The sequence below is a fragment of the Hipposideros armiger genome, unplaced genomic scaffold (assembly GCF_001890085.2).
Source record: "Hipposideros armiger isolate ML-2016 unplaced genomic scaffold, ASM189008v1 scaffold_31, whole genome shotgun sequence".
NCBI classification, from domain to species: Eukaryota; Metazoa; Chordata; class Mammalia; order Chiroptera; family Hipposideridae; genus Hipposideros; species Hipposideros armiger.
This window is the reverse complement of record NW_017731381.1, coordinates 6,037,949-6,058,249: the sequence shown is the minus strand read 5'-3', so window position 1 is coordinate 6,058,249 and position 20,301 is coordinate 6,037,949. Positions and strand designations below refer to the sequence as shown.

General features: G+C 47.5%; 1 protein-coding gene across 17 annotated transcripts in view; it reads left to right on the top strand.

Annotated features, from left to right (window-relative positions):
• Positions 1–11,996, top strand: part of ZMYND8 (zinc finger MYND-type containing 8) — a 109,033-nt gene extending 97,037 nt beyond the window's left edge. For 9 of the 17 annotated variants that reach the window (XM_019636962.1, XM_019636958.1, XM_019636971.1 and 6 more), the window contains 3 exons: positions 1,159–1,398; positions 3,226–3,386; positions 10,421–11,996. In XM_019636962.1, coding sequence (XP_019492507.1) covers positions 1,159–1,398; positions 3,226–3,386; positions 10,421–10,645 — 626 coding nt within the window. In that variant the 3' untranslated portion in view covers positions 10,646–11,996. Of the gene's footprint in view, positions 1–1,158; positions 1,399–3,225; positions 3,387–4,425; positions 4,493–8,345; positions 8,430–10,420 lie in introns of all 17 variants that reach the window. The other 8 variants (XM_019636969.1, XM_019636965.1, XM_019636972.1 and 5 more) reach the window with 3 other exon arrangements.
• Positions 11,997–20,301: the final 8,305 nt, after the last annotated feature.

Sequence of the window (20,301 nt, the reverse complement as noted above, 5' to 3'; positions counted from 1 at the left end):
GGTGTGCCCACCTGCTCGCCGGTTATGTATGTTGAACTTGGGCAGGATGAATTTGAACCCTGATGGAGGAGCCGACCAGGAGAGGAGCCTTCCGCTCTTTAGCCGGTCACCATGCAGGAAGTTTATTTGGATGTTGTTGCTTCTTATTGTTTTTCTAGTAAAGTCAAGGAATGCATTTTTTATGCAGAATCTCCATTTTTAAATGTTGCTTGCACATTTGAAAAAATATATACATGGGTTGGCCAGAACTTGCCGTGTTTGCAGGCTCCTAGGTAGGGGGGCAGCTGTGAGTGACAGAAAGGCTGTATCTGGCTGCATGTGTTTTCTTCTTTACAAAGGGTTAATTTTCTTTACTGGTCTGGTTCGGAGAGGTCCTTTTTTAATTTCAGGAAGAGGATTTTAAGGAATCAAGGAGCCATCTATTTTAGTGTGCAGGTTGCTTCCAGGTGAATTGAAAATAGACTTATTGTCTGAAGTAAAATGAGAGAAATTGGGTAGCTGTCCTGTTAGCATAATGATCACCCACAGTGCCCGCCCTGTCTGCTAGATTGGGTCCATTGTCACTAAACATAGTAAAAAGAAAGCGCATCTGAGTTCTAGTCCCAATTCTGTCCTTATTAGCTGTGTGCCTCAGTTTCCTCATCTGTGAAAGGGGTATCACAGTAGTGCTAACCTCATAGGATTGGTATAAGGATTAAATGAGTTAATATTTATAAAGTGCTTGGAATAGTGCCTGCATATATAGTAGGTGCTGTATAAGTGTGTGATAGAAAAAAGGTTCATACTTAGGACAAAATTCAAAGTGAGTTTAGTGGAAATTGTTTTCAGGGTTTATTTAAGGGCTTCCCAGAGAACCACCGAGGGGCTCCCGTTATTGCTGTATCATTATTGAGATATGTCTCGTTACCTTAATATGTCATTAAGCAGTTCTTGTCAGTTCACTGTGATGAGTGACCATTTTACAGATGAAGACATTGGGGCTTGGGCTGGTTACAGGCCCAGAGGGTCACACAGACAGGGCATCTCCAAGCCAGGATCCATGTCTGTGTCTGTCAGAATCCACACCCTGTACTTCCCTTCCGATCTGGCCTGAGTAACCCCACGCCCTGGGCCGGGAGACGGGTGAGGAAGCCAGTGTCTTCTTCCCTCCTCCGTCAGAGCTGACCATGGCGGAGATGCGGCAGAGCCTGGAGCAGGAACGGGACCGGCTCATCGCCGAGGTGAAGAAGCAGCTGGAGCTGGAAAAGCAGCAGGCGGTGGATGAGACCAAGAAGAAGCAGTGGTGTGCCAATTGCAAGAAGGAGGCCATTTTCTACTGCTGTTGGAACACCAGCTACTGCGACTACCCCTGCCAGCAGGCCCACTGGCCCGAGCATATGAAGTCCTGCACCCAGTCAGGTACTGCCGCCAAGACGTCTCTTGTCCCAGGCTGCAGCGGGGTGGGTGTTCGGCTCCACCCTCCGTGGACCACAGGGCCACAGAGCCACAGAGCGGGCTAGATGCAGCAAGGGTGGCTTGCCCAGTCCCTTGCCACTTTCCTAAACGTCTGTGTCCCTTACACACAAGAGAGCAACTTGCACATACTTGAGACTCTAGGTACAGGTGTTTCGAAACTCTGGTCGTCTTTGCGTTGTTTGCCAAAGCGTGGAGCTGGTAATAATAGCCTAAATGATTTTAGTTCCATGTGAGTTACAGTGGTTTTCCACTGGGGGAAATATTTGTGTCCTCCCCAAGACGTTGGCAATAACTGCAGACATTTGTGGTGGTTCTAACGGAGGGGGTGCTACTGGCATCTAGCGGGTAGAGGACCCCGATGTTGCTAAGCACCGTACAATGCACAGAGTAGCTCCCCACAACGAAGAGTGAATGACCTGGCCCAAAATGTCAATGGTACCAAAGTTGAGAAAACCTGCTTTTTAAGTAGCCCCATACTCAGGACTTTAAATAATAAGGATTCCCATTTCTGATAGGAAGGAAAAAGTGTTGGCGTGGAACTAATCCACCTGTAACGTCTGTCTGACACAGAGCAAGCAGGTTTTAGGCCAGGAAACGCTGTCTCGTTAGAATTAATACTACTTTAAAAGTAATTTTTAAAGTTAGCTTTTATTTATGGCAAATACTATTAGCTTTATATGCTTAGAATTAAAAGTCTGCATTGTAAAGAATTTGTTTAAATAAAAATAACATAAATAAAATGACAAGGAAGTATGTCTATAGGTTGGCAAAGTTTTCAAAGGTGATGTGTAAAAGACCAAGTTTGAGAAGCACCGTCTAGACCAGGGTTGGCAAACTCTTTTTGTGAAGGTCCAGCGAGCAAATATTTTAGGATTTGTGGGCCATGTGGTCTGTCGAAACTTTTCGCCTCTGCTATTGTAGGGCCAAAGCAGCCATAGTCTATGTAAATAGCAGGTGTGGCTGTGCTCCAATAAAACTTTATTTACAAAAACAGGCGGTGCTAGTTTGCCGACTCCTGCTCTATACTGATCTTCCGTTATTTTTAAAAAGGCAATTTTAAACCATGCTTTGCCGAGACCTTTAACCTTCCTTAGGGTGATGTCTTCTTAATAGTGACTTTAAATTTAAATCTCTTCCTGTAGTGGCGTTAAGTTCTCCTAAGTTCTGGAATGTGTCTGATGACCCTTTTGTGCTATTATAAAATGGCCAGAGTTTCCTTCAGCCTTCCTTTCTTTGTGGCATTATCATGTCCGTCCTTCCGAAATTTCTCTCAAGTGCCGTTTATCACTTTGTCCAGATTTCTACTGTCTCCAGATGCTGTATGCCTCTGACATCAGGTTGCTTTACACGTGGATTTCCCCACCTTGCCTTACAAGGAGGCAGTTCCACAGGGCTGAAATAGTCCCAAACTAGAATTTATGAAGTGAGTAATTCTAGATCAGCACTAGCTGGCTTTCGATGATGGCCTTCATTTGATTCATGAATGTGCTTTCATCTCCAGGATGATTTAATCAAACATGAAGTACTATAAAAAAGAATAACATTTTCACACCGGGTCTGGAATTCCAGCTTCTGGAAACCTGTGGAGGTCTGGCCACTGTGGGCCTGCACGCGTGCCCTGGGTGGGGCTGAGCAGCAGCTGCCTGCATTACAGATGGTGGTTGGGTCGGTTTACTGAGCCCCGGTGCACGTGTGCAGAGCAGGGCTCCCTGCAGGTTTGGAAGCCGTCACACTCAGCTTACACATGGCTTCTCTCCCCTTCACCCCCAGCGACCGCCCCTCAACAGGAGGCAGATACCGAGGTGAACACTGAAACACTAAACAAGTCATCCCAGGGGAGTTCGTCCAGCACGCAGGCAGCCCCTGCGGAAACAGCCAGTGCCTCCAAAGAGAAGGAGTCGTCTGCCGAGAAAAGCAAGGACAGTGGCTCGGTGAGTATCTGCACGCCATTGGCCGGTGGCACCAACCCTTGGGGCCAGGCAGCACCTATCCCCATGCCTGCCACCCCTGAAAGTCCCCCATTGTAGCAGATTTGTCTGTCTTCAAGGCGGGGCAGTCAGGCTGCATGTGGAGACGACAGGGTCTCAGCAGGGCTCTTTTTCATCCGGGGCTTGTGGACAGGGGCGGAGGAACATGGAGCCCACATGGACATTTGTGCGACTTGACAGCTGTTTCCCGCCGACTCTCGAAGTTCAAAACAGGGTTGTCTAGTAGAGCCTTCTGTGATGAGAAACGTGTTCTGTGTCTGCTCCGTCCAATATGGTAGCAACTAGCCGAGCACTTGAATTGTGGCTAGCGTAACCCAGGTCCTGGATTTTAAATTTTATTTAATTGCAGTTAATTTCAATACTCAGAGTCACATGTGACTAGTGCCTGCCATATTGGACAGAGAAGGTTATACTGCTTAGTTTGTCAGTGTGTGGTACTTGTAACATGGATTGTAGGCAAACATTATTTTAGGTGGCACATTGGATAACTTTTTACATTCTTAGTCACTAAGTGTGCATTTAAATGTGTATTAGGAGAAAAATAAGTCATTATCCCATGAGTCAAAACCCTTTTTTTTTTTTTTAAATTGATGTTATGGCCTAGTTAGAGGTTAATGTGAAATAAAAGTGAATCAATATAATTTTGGAGTAATATACTTCCTTTTTTGGATATGGCACAAATCTGGAGGGTGGGTAGGCCAGCGAGGGAAGTTGAGGAAACAGTGAATGTTCTGGAAGCTGTGGCTACAGGGTTGAGTAAGGGGCCATCCCAGTGCTGTGTTCCAGCCTGTTCAGCCTGGAGACAGAACATAGGTGGAGGGCCACCCCCGCTGACCTGGCCTCCCCTGCCTGAGCATACCAGGCAGAGGGCACAAAGGTGCCTGGGGGGCAGAAATGAGCACCCCCACGGATCCCTGGGCTTCCCTGGGGGCTACATGGGCCCCAGTGCCTTGAGTCCATCTCTCTCTCTTTGTATTTCTAGACCCTCGACCTTTCTGGCTCCAGGGAGACGCCCTCCTCCATTCTCTTAGGCTCCAACCAAGGCTCTGGTATGTTGCCCCCTGGTGGGTGAGTGGTGCTCTCACATCCCATACTGGCAGAGGGAAGCCATTTTCTCAAGAGAGAACTAGAAGGGTTAATGGCAGTGGTTTTTAAACTACTGTGGATCCTTAGGGATCCTTGGGGGTGCCCTGGGTGGGTCAGTGGGGGGTGAGGGAGTGGCTGGGCAAGTCAGCTTTCAGACACCTCTCCAAACTGATCAGTATTTACCCGTACAGTAAGTTCTCACTTAACGTTACGGATAGGTTTTGCAACTTGAAGCGAAACATCATAAGACAAAACCATTGTTACATAGGCTAATTGATAGAAATGAGAGTGAAGTTTCTACGGCATCTCATCAGTGTTATGATAACATTGAATGAAACGATGTTATTTGAGGTTCTGTTGTATTTGTTTTATTTATTGGGGTTCCACGTAAAACTTCATTTGGACAGAAGGTTCTATTGCTGACCTTGGGTGGATAGACGATGTGCATTTGGGTCAGGCAGTTCTTCCGCCCTCAGGGAAGTGACCAAGGAAATGAAAACATGGGAAACTTGATTCCTGAGATCCCGACACCTGCATTTGGTGGGTGAGGGCACTTGAGCCTTTAGAAGAAAGGAAGAAAAATGTTAGGTGGGCGATCTTTCTGTGAAAACCTTTCCTCTTAGGAAATAAATAATCCGGTAGGCTGTATTGGGGGGTTTTCTGAGATTAGCTTGTGGTTTTTCTCTTCTGTAAGATTTGAGCTGTCCTCCTTTGTAGCTCAAAGGGTCTGTACCCTCTAAACCTGTTTTGGGTCATTCTAGAAGGATTCAAAGGTGTCTTCCTTGAGGACAGTTCTGCTTGTGCTTCAGCTCTAAGATCTTTCTCTTTGCTGGATAATTCCAAAAATTTTATTTCACTTTTGCATATTAAGTGCATAGAGGAAGAAGTGATGTCATTGTTAGGGTGGCTGGAGAAAGTTTCCAGTTGGGGCTGGATAGTGGGATTCAGAATTGGAGGGGGACAAGAGAGAGTGGCACGAACTGATTTTAGGGAAAATATGAGTTTGGCATGAAATACAATTGAACCACCTATTGAAAAAGTAACTCCCTTCTTACTTCCCTTTTAATTCCTGATGAAGTTTCTGAGAATAAGTTCAGTTTGGTGCTAAGATGTCTTTTGCATCTCTGATATTTTTTTAGTTTTTTAGCAAAGAGAAAGCAGACTTTAGACCTGAGCAGCATGGTACTCACCTAGAAATTCATACTGCAATTTGGTTTCCATTATGTTTGTTTATTTGTAATCTTGGCTTCTATGCATGGCAAGTATTATAGATTTTCTGCTTTGGGTGATGATATGAAAGTTTCTGTTTTATTTAAGTTTAAAAATGAGTTTAAAATAAAAACATGAACTAAGTAATATGTAGAGGCTTGTGGATGTGTCAAAGTTGCACAGGTAATGTGAGAAAGGCCCAAGTTGGGGGCCGGCTGAGTGGCTTAGTTGGTTAAGAGCTTGCTCAAGAGTGCGAGCTCTGAGCAACAGTGGTTTGAGTCCTGGCCCGAGCTGAGCTGCCGCTGAGCTGCCAACAGGTGGGAGGATGGCTTAGCTTAAAAAAAATAAAAAATAAAGGCCCAAGTTGGAGAAACACTCTTTCAGGCAGGGGGTGCTGTAAAGGTTTTGGAGCAGGGAAGTAGTGGGATAATGGCGTTGGGAAGACGAATGATGCCGTGGTGTATAGAATCAGTTGGAATAAGCAGGAGTGTGGTTGGAAGCTGCATCTATTCCAGTTCTGAGGTGAGGACGGTATCACCTAGCCCAGGGATCGGCAAACTCAATGAAGGGCCACATAGTAAATATTTTCAGCTTTGTGGGCCACAGGGGCTCTGTTCCAACTGCTCAACTCTGCCATTGTAGGTTGAAAGCAGACATAGATAATTGAAAAAAACAGGTCTTGGGCAGGATTTGGCCTGTGGACCATAGTTGGCTGACTCCAGCCTAAAGCACACTGGTGTCCAAGGGGGTGGCAAGGAAGGTTTGAATTGGAGACAGGAAGCAAGAAGCCCAGGTAGATGCTGGTGACTTGGTGCCAGGTGGGTTGGGGAGGAGAAAATGATCTCCAAGAGTCTGTTGACTTGATGGAGGAGGAGTTGGAGACAGAGAGGGAGAAGGAAAGATCCCAAATTCTACATTAGATTTTTGGAGGGTGCACGGCACTGGGCTTTTTGCAGAGCCGTTGGAGGTATACAAGAGTTTCTTATAGTGTCTCTGGGGCCAGACCCTGTGCTGCGGCTGGGGGTTTAGTGGTGAACGAGGCAGACAGTTCCCCTTCGAATTCCTCATACGTCTAACTTAACTTCTGTGCCTGCTGTTGCTATTGGTGGCAATGCAGATGAAATCTTGTAGAGGAAAGTGGGCTCTATAAAACCATGAGGGCTGAGCTCTTTGTAAGCATCCGGTACTAGGATGGTAAGGGGAGGAGTGTAGTTGGAAGGGAGAAGAAAGGTGTAGTAGGGGCTATGAGCTTCCTTGGTGTGGGCATGGGCCCCTCCTGCTTGCTTGTCTCTTCATGTTCGGACTTGAATCACAGCATTACATGCATATAGTTAGAGGAAATAAAATCGCCCGGGGAAAATCAGTGCTGGTCCCAGTGTCCACTGCTGTGTTTGGTGCGCCTGGCACTTGCCTCCTTATTTGTAAATCATGTTCATCCCGATACTCCTCTTTTTGGACTTCATCTTTAGAAATTGCTTGTTGATTTCCGACCTTTAAAAGATGAGAGTTAGAGTTATAGCTGACCTTTCTTCTTCCCCCTCATCCCAGACTACGTATGGTACTGTTTTATGTGCCCTGGGGGTTAACGCTGGTCAAATACAACACTTACTCTTGCGTTCCTGTTCTGTCAGCTAGAGGCAGTGTCTCTCGGTCCCTCTGGTGGTGGCCGTCACCTCCCTCTCCTCTCCTACCCCCGTCATATCCAAACTTTCCATCTTCTCTGCTGTGACGTTCCCATCATCAAGGCGGAGAACATGAGTTTTCTTCTAGAACTGCAGCTGGCTCTTCTCGCTGTAGGCTGTTGGCCGAGTCTGAAAAATCAAAAGGTGATCGTTTGCATTTCCATCATTGCAACCGGGCCATCGGTTGCAGAGTCAGATCGTGGACTGTGATTGCATTCCCGTGCTTGTCCAGCCTTACCTTTTCCCGGAGCTTCCGTTTCTTTTCCTTGTTCACATCTTCAATTATTCCCTAACAGACGCTTCACCGTTATCAGTTGTTTTATGGAAATGCCTTTCATATCATTGATATTTTGACTCTTCAATTTCAGATGTTCTTTGTTGGTATCCTACCATCAGTGCTGAGAGTATGGCTCACTTGATAGCTTGTGAAAGCTCGTCTGTAGCCCCTTCCTCAACTGGCCTCCCCACATGCACCTTCATTGCTGTCCCCTCCCATATCTGTCACCACCCTTGGCAGTAGATCAGTTACTCACTTGCTGTAAGTAATCTGAATTCCTTGAGTGGTGCCTCATAATCTTATTTTGGTTCTGACGCCTCTTTTCTTGCCTGAGTTAGGCCATCGGCGCAGCTAGTGGTTGAGGATTTCGCTCTCAAAATTTTGAGAATCTATGGTTTACAAAATCAGCTCTTAATGTCACCTTATGTATACCTTATTTCCACCTGTCAGGCCATGCTGTGTCCTGTTTATGGTTTATATGCATTTAAAAAAAAGCCTTAGTCTCCTGTGAATGCATAAGTTGGAGAAGGATGACATAAACCAGTTCTAAGAGCAGTATCCTATTGATGAACAGAAATAGTGAGCACTTTGGGGTTGTATGGCTTTGAGCTCTGACAGACTCTGAGGCTCCCTGTGCTATCTCTTCAGTTAGTGACAGGTGTGACAAGCAACCCGCCTATGCCCCAACCACCACAGACCACCAGCCGCACCCCACCTACCCAGCCCAGAAGTGTTAGTATAACCCTGTTTCCCAGAAGCTGCCGGGAGGTTTTTCCTGGCATGCAGAGGGCTCCTTTTGTGTGTGTGTGTGTGAGTGTGTGTTTCTTTCTGGGGCGTGCCTTCTGTTCCTTTGAATGATGGATCTTGTTTTAGCTTGTATTACTTCTCAGCTGGGCCTCTGGTGGCCATCAAAACTGTAGTAGGAAGTGAGAGACCCAGAGTATATGGTTTGGCTTCCTGAGGCATCGCTCGCGTTCTTTTCATAAAGGGTCCTAGATTAACGACACTGGTTGTCCCCCACAGTAATTGGCCACACCAACCAGTGCCCCCTGTCCTGTCCCTGTGAGGAGTCAGGCCCTGCAGATACAGCCTGGCTCTGCAACGCAGATTCTGTACTAAGCTCAGCCCTGCTTCCTTTGCTTCTAGCACCTTCTCTGCCGTCACCAGAGCTGGGGGGACTTGATTTGGCTTGACTGAATTGCTGTAGGATTTTCTCATGTGTGGTGATGATCAATTATACCACTCCCCAGAGACCTTCCAGAAAACGAAAGGTGTAGGCATCACAAATCCGAAAGAACACCTAAGAAGAGGTAGATTGAGGATTGTTACCAGTCAGCCCTTGATTGATCGCAGAATACTGCCTTCTTTTGGTCACTGATGCAAGTGGCTAAAAAGAGTTCCTTCCGAGTGACTACATCACTTTGGAGATCCTTATTCTCTTCACAGTTTATCTTCCAGAAACAGAACTCGCCACTAAACACATGCATGTCTTTTTACCAGGTGATCAGAAACGTCAACCCCCTATGTGATGCTATGGTTCCCTCCTCACTCATTCCGATTCTGTCTCTGAAGCTTGACAGTTGACTGGTTTTTTTTTTTTTTTAAATGAGGTTCAGTTTTTATTATTTTATTTTACAGAACAAGGTTTTGGTGTCAGACCTAAACATTCAGTCTTGACATGGCTTCTTCTGTATGTCCTTACTTTTAAGACTTCTGTTCAGCTGGACTTCAGGCGATTCGCAGTGATGGTGGTTCTGTAGTGTAGCTGTAATTGATGTGGTCGTGGGAAGAGGGAAGAACGGCGTTTACCTACTCCGCCATCTTGACTGGAAGTCAACAGTTGACTTCTTTCAATCAACTATAATTACCACACGTCAAGAAATTAAAAAAAAAAAGTTCTGTCCCAATCTGTCTGAACTTGGTCCATGAGCTCAGATATGATGGGATCTGAGTGGTTTACCGATACGTCTCGTAGTCGACTGTCCACTGAGCCGGCGGGCCTGGGTTGTGTGACAGTTTTACAGATGCCTCATTTGGCTTGTCCTTCAACTTCCTCATTTATGACTCGGCCACTGTTTAGCTCCTTGTGGTGGACACATCCTTGAAGCTTTCTTAGGTCCTACTCTGGCTCTGCATCTTTCAGTGTCCTCACTGGGAGCCAGTGGGTCTGCGTTCCCAGCTGGACTTGACCGTTCTCGTCCACTTTGCTTCTCCTTTACGATCTGCTCCTGTGGGTGGTTTGGTTATAAGTCTGCTTTTTTCAAGTTGCTTATAAATTGATTAAAGAAACATCTCTGATGTAAGTTAAGTAGATCGAATGCCAAATCTTGGTACCTTTTTCCCATGGCCAAGGTTGGAAACAAGTGCATGAGTTGCTTGGTGTCACTCAGTCATGTCACAAGGGCACCCAGGCACCCACAGTGCCTTCCTCAGCAATTTAGTACCTTTCTCATTAACCCTTATTCTCTGTGAGCATGACACCCTATTGTTTTGCCAACCAGATGCTGTTAAATCCTAAAAAATATAAGTCCTGTCTTTGTGCTCTGCAGACCCACAAATCTGGGGACATCAGTGGTGGCAGTATTTAACCGTCAGTGTTGTGGAGTGGGGAGGGCAAGGTGGCTTCCCGGATAGGAGGTGCAGGTCAAGTTGCGGGATACTTCCGCTTCAGTGGAAGTGGGCAGGGATGCTGAACACACCTTTCTCTTGGCTTTCCTCCCCAGACCATTCCCGGAGTAGTAAATCCAGCTGCTGGAGCAGTAACGATGAAAAGCGAGGGTCGTCGCGTTCTGAGCACAACGCCAGTACCAGTTCGAAGAGCCTCCTCCCGAAAGAGTCTCGGCTGGACACCTTCTGGGACTAGGGACAAGTTGCGACACAAGCCATCCACCCCTGGGAGGAAAAAAAAAACAGACCCCAGGAAAACAGGAAGCCGCAAGGAAACGTGAGGCAGGTGGAGCACCACCTTGTTCAGACTTGAGAATTCCAAACTTTCAGACTCGGCCTTCGCACAGAGGGCACCCACACTACATAATGTCCAGCATTAGCTTTGCCTGAGGACGGTTCCACTCACGGGAAACCTACGCTTTAGATGTAAATAATGTACAATTTGTGGATGTCATCGAGCCTAGAGTCCCTTCCCCTTTTTATATTTGTATTGACTTTAACTTATAAAAAAAAGAAGAAAAGAAAAGCAATGAAAAAAAAAAAACCCCAACAACAAAAAGAATGTTTTGATGTTGGAGACTGGATGGTCTGCCAGCCCATCTGTCACATCATGATATGGGGACTGGGCCTGGAGATGGCTGTTGCACACAGGTCCTCATCCTGGGGTGCCCACGGGAAAACGTGCACCGTGTTCATTCATCTGTCTGGACGCAGCACGCTAGGATCATGAGTTCCGGCACAGATTCTGTGCCGTCGTGGGCACGTCACATCAAGCCATTGGCCCCCTTTCAAATACTACGTTACTAGCTTATCAAATGCAAGCTCTCTGACCCAGAAGGACACATGGAGAAGCTAGTTTATTTTATGTGATTTAAATGATGACTTGACTCCTAAAAGGGAAAACATAATGTCCTTGTTTACAGAAGAGAAACAGAAAGAAGCCCCGCTCAGCTCAACCGCAGAAGAGAAGAACATACAGAACGTGTCAAGAACAAAAGAAAAGCTTTTGTTCCAGAGAAAGTTTTTCTTTGCTTTGTGGCCCCTTTAAACACACTCACACAATACTTGGTAAGCGATGCTGTGCTTCTCGGAAGCAAGAACTCAGAGGCAAGACGCACGCAGAGAGCATTGGAGTCTGGGATGAAGCATGTCTGTAGTATTTATACGATGGAATTTTACGTTTTTATGTAAGCATGAAACGAAGGCAGTGTGAGAGCAAAAGACACCCGCCATGCTGTCTGTTACACTACGTATGCTGTAGTACCATTTTGTATGTTGTGTAAAAGAAAAAGCATTGAACAAAGCAAAAGGTGATGTATGTATATGAGAAAATTAATTGTACGATATCATTCCAGTACATTTTGTTGTACATTTTAGTCTCGTTTATTTTCTCTTCATTGTTGATAAGAGGATGCGAACTGTACAGTTTCCAGCTAGTTACCCATATTAGAGAAGAAATAAAGAGTATTAGAAGAAAACGGGAGAGAAAGAACATTTGTGAATTGCAGTTGTCAAAAAAAAAAATAGCCTAGCTGGCCTTATTTGTGAAGCATAATTGCTTTTAGCATATGGAAGTATTTTTTCACATTTTCTTTGTATAAAATTTGTATTAAACTTAAATATCTTTTTTGATGATGGTGTTTCTTTGTGACTGAGCCAGTGGACTCACACGGTATGCTCTTTTGGGTTCCTCCCCCCCCCCCCAATTTTTTCAGATTCTTCACCTTTTTTTAATTAAACTGTTTTGGAAAAATGGCTTGGTTGTCCTCGAATTTGCAGTTTTCCATTTGGTCCGGATGGCCGTGTCAGGTTTGCATGACCAAACGCAGGAAGCCGGACCAGAGGTCAAGAACGTCTCCGCAGGTGGTGGGCACCTTACCTTTTAAAGAAGGGCAGCCGGTGGGTGCTTTCTTGGGAAGTCCACCAGCTCCTTGGAATTTTTTGACACAGATGTGAAACAGAAGGGAAATGCTGGGTCGGTCTTACAAAAAACGAGTGGGACGGGAGTGAGTTGTCTTTCTCTGGCCAAGATGGGAGCCTGAGCTACGAGGAGTTGCGTGGGCAGCACGTGACTTCAGCACTGCCCAGGCACACCCTGGCCATTTAATTGTCACGTGTCACAAAATGATTTTTTTCAACCATTTAAAAATGTAAAAACGGAGGGGACATTTGACTGGAGACCTGATGAATGAAGAGCTGGCTGTGGGGAAGAGAACGTGGGTGAGCATCCCAGACAGTGACCAGCAAGTGCAAAGGACCTGGGGCACGTGTGAGCTTGACATGCTTGATGAATATCAAGGAGGCCTTTGGCTTAGAGGAGTGAGCGAGGCAGGGAGGGCACTGGCCATTCTAGAGTCAGTGGTCTGAGGCATTCACGTGGCAGGCTGTGGTTTTTTTCCCCTTGATCCTTGGTCACAAGCCAACCCAGAAAAGGGCTGTTTGCCACCCTGATGTGACCTTCCACTGGCTGCTGTAGAAAGATGCGCCAGCAGCAACTAGCTCTAGACCACGTGTGACAGTCTCATTCGACTCCTATTTAACTGCTCTTTCCAGTTATTGGTCATTTTTGAAGTTAAATTTTTTTTAGTTTATTGGGCATGCACATGCACCTTCCTTGTATTACCTCAGTTTATCCTGAAGACCATGGAGGAGGTGGACACAGTCCATTTTAGGGGAAGAGGCCAAGGCTGTGAGAGGGAAGGCACCCTCACCCCACTGTCATCTTTCATGGCTGGCACCTTGTTCTTCAGGTTGTCTTTCAGATGTCACCTCCAGCCTGTTACCCTCAGTCTCGGCTTCTTACTAGTTTTTTCCGTGTCCCTGAGCCAAGTTAACTGTCCCTGTTCACTGCTGTGTCTCCCATGAAGGGCACAAGGCTCCTAAGTGGTGGGGCAGCATTCGAACAGGCAGCCTCTGAGCTTTCCTCACCTGAAGTATCTCTGCTCCACCCCCTCCTGTCCTAGAAGCCGTTTCCCATAGAAGTGGCTTACTCAGTGGTAGAGAAATGATTGCTTTTTAAAAAATATTGATATTTACTATTTATTTGATTAGGTAATACATTTACATGCCTCACATTTGAGAAGATTGAGAGGCGCCCCCCCCCCCCCCCCCCCCCCCGTGTCTGGTCCCTCCCAGCCCCGCTCCTGTCAGTCCCCTTCCTGTGCATCCCTGAGTCTGCATTCCCAAACCAGCGCAGAGGACGAATTCTCTCTCCTCTTTATACAGAAACATCAGCTTCTGATGCACACTCTTCCATCCCCTTTTTGACTGAACCGCGAATGTGGGGGGGTGTTGCATGTTGGAACAGGTCCAGCGTGGCTTCACGCCTCTTTGCAGTATGATGTCCGGGAATGTGGAAGGGGACAGGTGCCTGTCACAGTCCTCAGCGGGTGGATATGCAGATTGTCTCCAGCCACTGGCAGGACAAACAGACCTGCGCACGTGTGCGAGTCATGTGCTGTGCGAGGGGGCTCATGGGTCTTCTCCAAGTGGCTGCATCTCTGGAGGGTCAATGAGTCGTCAGACACCAGGGGAAGGACTTGGAAGTTCCAGACGGGAATTCTTCCGACTTTAGTCTGGGCTGAGTGTTTTCAGATGCCCAGTGTCTCTGAATCTAATGAGAAGAGGAGGGCACGGTAGGGTCTGCCATGGTCTTGCTTCTTAGCAATGGCCAGGCAGTGGGCAGGACCCGGCCAGGACTGGGTAAGGGTGACCTTGAATGCAATCGGGCACTCTCGCCACCTGGTGGCCGTCATGCAGAACTGCAGCCCCAGAAAAGGAGCTGGACCACAGTGAGACAGGGAGAAGGTGGGAAAGTCGCTCATTCGGGCAACGTACTGAACCCTCTGTTTGAGCCAAGCACTGGGGATACAGCACTGGACAAAGCAGGTGCAGCCTCTGTCCTCACGCATGTGACATTCTCAGTGAGAAGCAGTCAAATATGCTTATCATACTATCTAGGCGGGATGGGAACGTTGAAGGTAAGTAAGCAGGGTAAGGAGGGAGGGTCGGTGGTGTGATTACAGACGGCCTCTCTGAGGAGCTGCCCTCTGAGCAGAAGAAGCCTGGAGAGGTGAGGACGGAGCCGTGATGTCTAGGGCAGTGATTCTAAACTCTGGCTGAACACCAGCAGCACCTGGGGAGATAGAAAACAAACCAATAATGCCCAGGTGCCACCCCCTTCCCTAAATAATGACTTGAGGTGGGGCTTGGGTATCTGTACCTTGGTGTGTGTGTGTGTGTGTGTGTGTGTGTGTGTGTGTGTGTGTGTGTGTGTGTGTGTGTGTGTGTGTGTGTGTTTGCTTTAGAACTTTTTAATGATTTTTAAATAAATGATATGGAAACACAAAAAAAATCAGAGTGCAAAAGGCATACATCTACCTGTCTACCCTGTTTAACGTAATCTACCTGTTGTCTAATCTACCTCTTCACCCTGTTTCCTGAACACTTATTTTCCCTATTTAGAAGCAATCACTACTTGAATTAGCAATTTCTGTACCTTTTTAAAGCTCCTCAGGTGATCCTAATGAGCAGCCAGATCTGAGAGCCAATAACTTGGTTGGAAGAACATCCCAGGAAGAAGAGAAAATGTAAAAAGCCTGAGGCGGTGATCTGGCATCTTCCAGGAAGAGTCCTCCCAGAGAGGCCAGAGTGGAGGGCTGATGAGATTAGAGAGGGTGAGAGGCCTAGGTAGAGGTGGGAAGGGAGATAGGTGTATCTGATTGAGTGTAAGCACCATCTGGATGTATTTGATTGACTGAACCTGGGTACCATCTGGGTTATCTGATTGGTTGAGCTTCGGTCACATGCTTACATTTTAACTGCAAGAGAGGCTGAAAAAGTAAGGTTCAAGCTACTTTTAGTGCAGACTCCTAAGATGAAAAATTATGCAAATAAAAGGTCTTGGGTTGACAAAAATGTCAAAAATATAGGCAGCATCCACTGCAGAATTGTCCAAAGTTTCTGTCAGACAGGCCAGTTATAGAGAGCAGAATTCACCCAGTTAAAGCAGAAGGGTTTAGTGAGCCCACTGGTCTCTACTCTGTACTGTATCAACTTCCCCAGAATCCCTTTTCTTGAATGATTCTGAGTTAGAACTGACCAAAAAGAGCAACTTGGGTGAGATTTTTGAAGCTGGAAAGGAAGCAGCAGCCTCTTTCCTTGCAGTCATTGAGGCTGGATGTGGTGACAGACAGTGGCAGACGTGCCAGTGGGCTCCAGCTGGTCCCTGCTGGCCTCTGCGCTGAGTCCAGGTCTTCCTCCTGACTCTTGGAGGTCAGCACTGGGCCACGTCTGGTGCATGTCTGCACAGGCAATGGTTCCCCTTCAATCTCTCTACCCGTTCCCCTCTGCAGACTCGGGTGCCTGTCGGATTGCCTGGTTGGTGACACCAGGTGCCGCTTTTCAGACCTTCACCTCCCCAGCTCTTCCCATCATTGTATAAGGTCTAATTCCCACCATAAATCACTTGCCCCAAACTCATGGGCCAGAGCTGACTGCTTCCCTCCATGGATCTGATCGACACATTATGAGTATTTACGAAATGACGAGGAGGGTTGAGGAAGCCACACTGCAGGACTGAGCTGCCGGTGAGGTGAGGTGGGGGTGGCGCTGCTCCCACAGGCTCAGGAGGCGTGGCTGCTGACTCGAGGAGCAGGAGCGCCAGCTGTGGGGGCCTGACCTGCCCCGGCTTCGCTCTGGTCTGCACCTGCAGGCTGGATGCCTCTTGCAGCCGCCTTTCTCCCCGCTTAACTCAGTACCACATACATTCTCGGTGAACGTACTTGATTGGGGGGCCCTTAAATGCTCCAGACCCCTGGCTGTAAGGGAGTCTGGAACAGTTTTCAGCTTCCCATCTTCCTCAATTCAGGAAGATACAGCAGAAGGAAGAGGGATGTTGAACAAGCCAGTTCTCACCCAGAGATGCAGCCGGGGATTAAACACTTGGCTTTGCCATCTGGCCCAGGGCTCTCCTTGCCCAGGGCTCCCTTTTCAGGACATGGTGTTAGTGAGAACTGTTGCCTCTCTGGCCCAGCGGATAGTCCAAAGCCAGGCCGGCTGGGTACTAGAGCTAGCTCGTTAGGACAATCAAGTACTGACCTTGGTTCACCTTGAAGAACGGAAGGAGGAGAAGGGCCTTCATCTACACAGAATCTTCTACACTCCAGGCAATTTACATACATTGCATCCTAATAACCTGCGTTTTGCAGCCGAGGACATCAGAGAGACTGAGGAAGCTGCCTGAGGCCACACAGCTAGCTAGTGGCAGAAGCTGGACTTGAACCCAGACTGATGTCATAAAACAATGCCGGCTGTTAACCATTACTATATCTTTGTCAGTATTGGAGAGGCTTTTGTATAAAAGCCCATTTATTCACTCCTTCATCCTTAATTAGGCACCCATTCTTAGCTGAGCAGTTTCAGATGCTGGGGACACAGCAGTGGACAACACAGACAGAGGTATATATAGGGTGGTGGTTAAGATGGGAGTTTCACACTGTTCTTAGGACCAGGCAGGGGATAGAAACCAGTGGAACAGGTTGGGGGGTAAAGACGACATAGAAATGTGTTGTTTTTTTTTTGCAAATTAAACTTGTTGGAATAGATTTGTGCATCGATTTTCACCTTGAAAGATGTAGGCCCCTTGGTTTCATTTTGGTTTTCTACTTTTGATACAAAAATATTTCTCTACTATGGAAAACACAGCAGGTGTATGTGATGCTAAATGGCAACTGATGCTTGGCTTCGGTGTGTAAGGGAGGCAGTAGGGTGTGGTGGGGACTGTGGCAAATAGGTTGGGAGCACCACTTGCGGCTGATTATGTGCAAGTGTAGGCCCAGGGCTCTCAGATTGTCAACTTTTTTTGGAGAGAAGTTGAAAATTTAGATTTTACGTTAAGTCACTCAAGTTTTAAACAGTTGGATCAAAGTTGAAGAACATAATGTGAAGAGCACATTAATAAAACTCATCTGTGTGTCAGATCTGGCTGGTGAGCCCCCAGTTGGCAACCTCAGGCTGAAGGTCATTAATTTGAGAGTCAAAGATGCTGTTTCAGAGCCTATGTCATGTCGCCTTTCAGCTCTGAGGTTGTGGGCAAGCCAGAACACCTCTCAGAGCCCCCCTTCCCCCCTCTGTAAAATGAGATTTCTAAAAACAGCATGGTTCCCAAGCCTCTTTCTAAGCTGGTATTTTCCAAACAATGGGTTCCGAAATTGATTTAGTGGATTGGGGCCTGAATCATTTGAAAACAAAATAGAACAGGATGGGAAAAAGGATGCCTTGTAGTAGTATGGGCAGGCATTGCTTCGTGAAACACATCTTGGTTCTACGTATACACACATGACAGATTTACGTGTGTGCAATACACACGCATGCATGTCTGTGTTACTGGGTCTTGATGTTATGTGCGTTTCTTGTGGAGGAGTGCAGTCAAAAAGCTGTTCATGTTTGAATGCATTCTGTGCTGGGATTGTGAGGTTGGTTCTATGGTCACCCCCACTTTACAGCTGAAGAGCTGGGGTTCAGAGAAGTGATGTTCTTACAGGGAGAGCTGAGATCTGACCCAATGCCCACATCTTCACCATCATGCTACCCTTCCTCTCCAGACAGGGCCATGGGAGGTTGTGAGGATGAAATGAGTTCATGTAGGTTAAGGACTTGGCCCAGTGCCAGGGACATAGTAGGTGCTTAGTAAATGTTAGAAGCAGGACTTGTAATTGCAGCTTTTCATTTAACCACACCAGCTGGCCAGTAGGATTCCAGGGCTTTGGGTCTCTGTGGCCCAGATGCCCATGATGTGGGGTGGGGGCTGCAAGGGCAAACAGACTTCCTCGCCGCCTATAGCCAGAGTTCACCAAATACTCTTTTTTTTTTTTTTTTGCCAGATACTTAATGATGGAATTTAAAAAACAGTATTTGGCTGAAGCCAGCTTATCAGCATCCTCAAATGAATTTTTGGATATAAAAATAAATCCCCCCCAATTTTCACACAATTTAAACTATTATTACAATCACATTATAAAAAATTGGAGCAGGCAACTTTTAAAGCTGGCCAGGAACAAGTCTTTCCAGCCCTGTGGTGCCGGATTGTTCCTGAGGTCACCGCAGTGCCCATTTGCCTCCCGGCATAGACACTGCTCTCTCCTGGGATCCCCACTGTGGACGGGGCGTGTCAATTCCTCACTGAAGCCTGGGCACGGCCTGAAGAAGATGCTTTCGGAATCCTTTGAAAGGCAGCCCTGCCTTGTTTCTCGGCCCGACTTCAGGAGGCACCTGCGGGCGGCTGGGCCCGGCGGCGGGGTCGCACTGCCCTCTGGTGGTCACGAGAGAGTATAGCTCCGCCTACACTTAGGGGGCACCATGGGGGCTCAAAGCGCCGTGGGCAGAACGGACTGCAGATCCGTGCAACAAGTTGGAGGCATCTCAAAAAACCTCATGAATGAACGAAGCCAGGCACAGAAGGGTATACTTTCTGTATGGGTCCGTTTATATGAACGAGGTCAGGTCAAACTAGGTGACAGAAACCAGGAGAGGGGTGGGATGTGGGTAAGAGGCTGGGAAGGGCTATAGGGGAGTTTTCTGGGGGCCTGGAAACGTCGTGTCTTCCATCTTGATCTGGGGGTGGTGGTTACCCACGGGGTAATCACACGTAAAAATACATCAAGATGCATATTCAGGCTTTGTGCAGTAGACTGTGTGTAGATTATAAAATGAAATTAGAAAATCCCCTTTCAGTTCATGAGGAAACTCATGACAAGTTGTTTTTCACCGGACACGCTGCCTCCATCCTTCCCCCTCCAAACCATTCTGCCCACAGCAGCCAAGGTGATTTTTTAAAAATGTAATTCAGATCATGCCACTGTCCTGTTTAAAACTCTCTGGTGTTTTTCTCGTTGGATTTAGAATAAAATTCAAACTCCGTGATCCAAAGGGTCCAACCAGACCTGGTCCGGCCTTGCCCTCTGAGCCCTGGCCTTTGTCCTGGCCTCCAGCCACTCTGACCTCCTTTCTCTCCCTCCAGCTGGAAATCTCCCTCTTGGTCGCCCTGAAACTCAGTACTTCCTGTGCCTCTCCCTGGAATGCTGTCCCCAGCTTTTCTCATCATCCTAGTCTGAGCTCACATGCCCCCTCCTCAGTGGTGACCAGCTATCCACAGCGCCCCCATGTGGTTCCGGTTACCCACACAGCATCACCCCAGTGCTTCCTTCCTGAGGAAAGCAGCCTCCATTGCTGACGGAGCAATGCCACGCGGTGTATTCTGAAAGTCAAAATCTCCACCAACAAAAAGACCTGCCATGTTTATTAGTGGGAAAAACACAGGGACCACTTTATAGAATGAATGCTTCGCGGCACAGATACACAGGTCTCTTCCAAATGGATGCTCTCAGGACCCCTTTCAACTAGTCTTTTTGAAGTTGGCTGACTTAGGCCTCCAAGATCCACCTTCTCCTCCCCACTGAAGGCCACACAGCCCCTTCTCCCCTCCTGACCTCCAGGCAGTTCTTGGAAGGGGACCGAGGTTGTGGCTCAAGGGGGAAGCCAGCCTGTGACAGGGTGTGTGAAGGAACCGGGTGTGTGTGCTGGTTTCCTGCTCTGGCCGGCCCTCTCCGCCTTTCTTCTCGAAGGACAAGGCTGGTGAGTGAGAAAGTCTGGGTCTCACAGTTGATCTGCCTGCTTCCTGGTGGGTTCCCTGTGCGGGAAAGTCAACTCCATGAGGGTCAGGACTGACTCTGTCTGCATCCGGAAGTCAAGAAGAGTGCCTGGTAAATAGTTGACTCCGGGTTAACTGGGTAGGATGCTCTGAAACCTGACAGGGCTTTCCCAGGTGTCCTCAACCCTGGGAGACCGTTGAGAACACCACTGCCCTACTTTGGTACTGGTGGCTCAGTGGGGCCAAGGCTTCCTGGGATGGTGCAAGGAGGAGGCTGCCTCATTTACA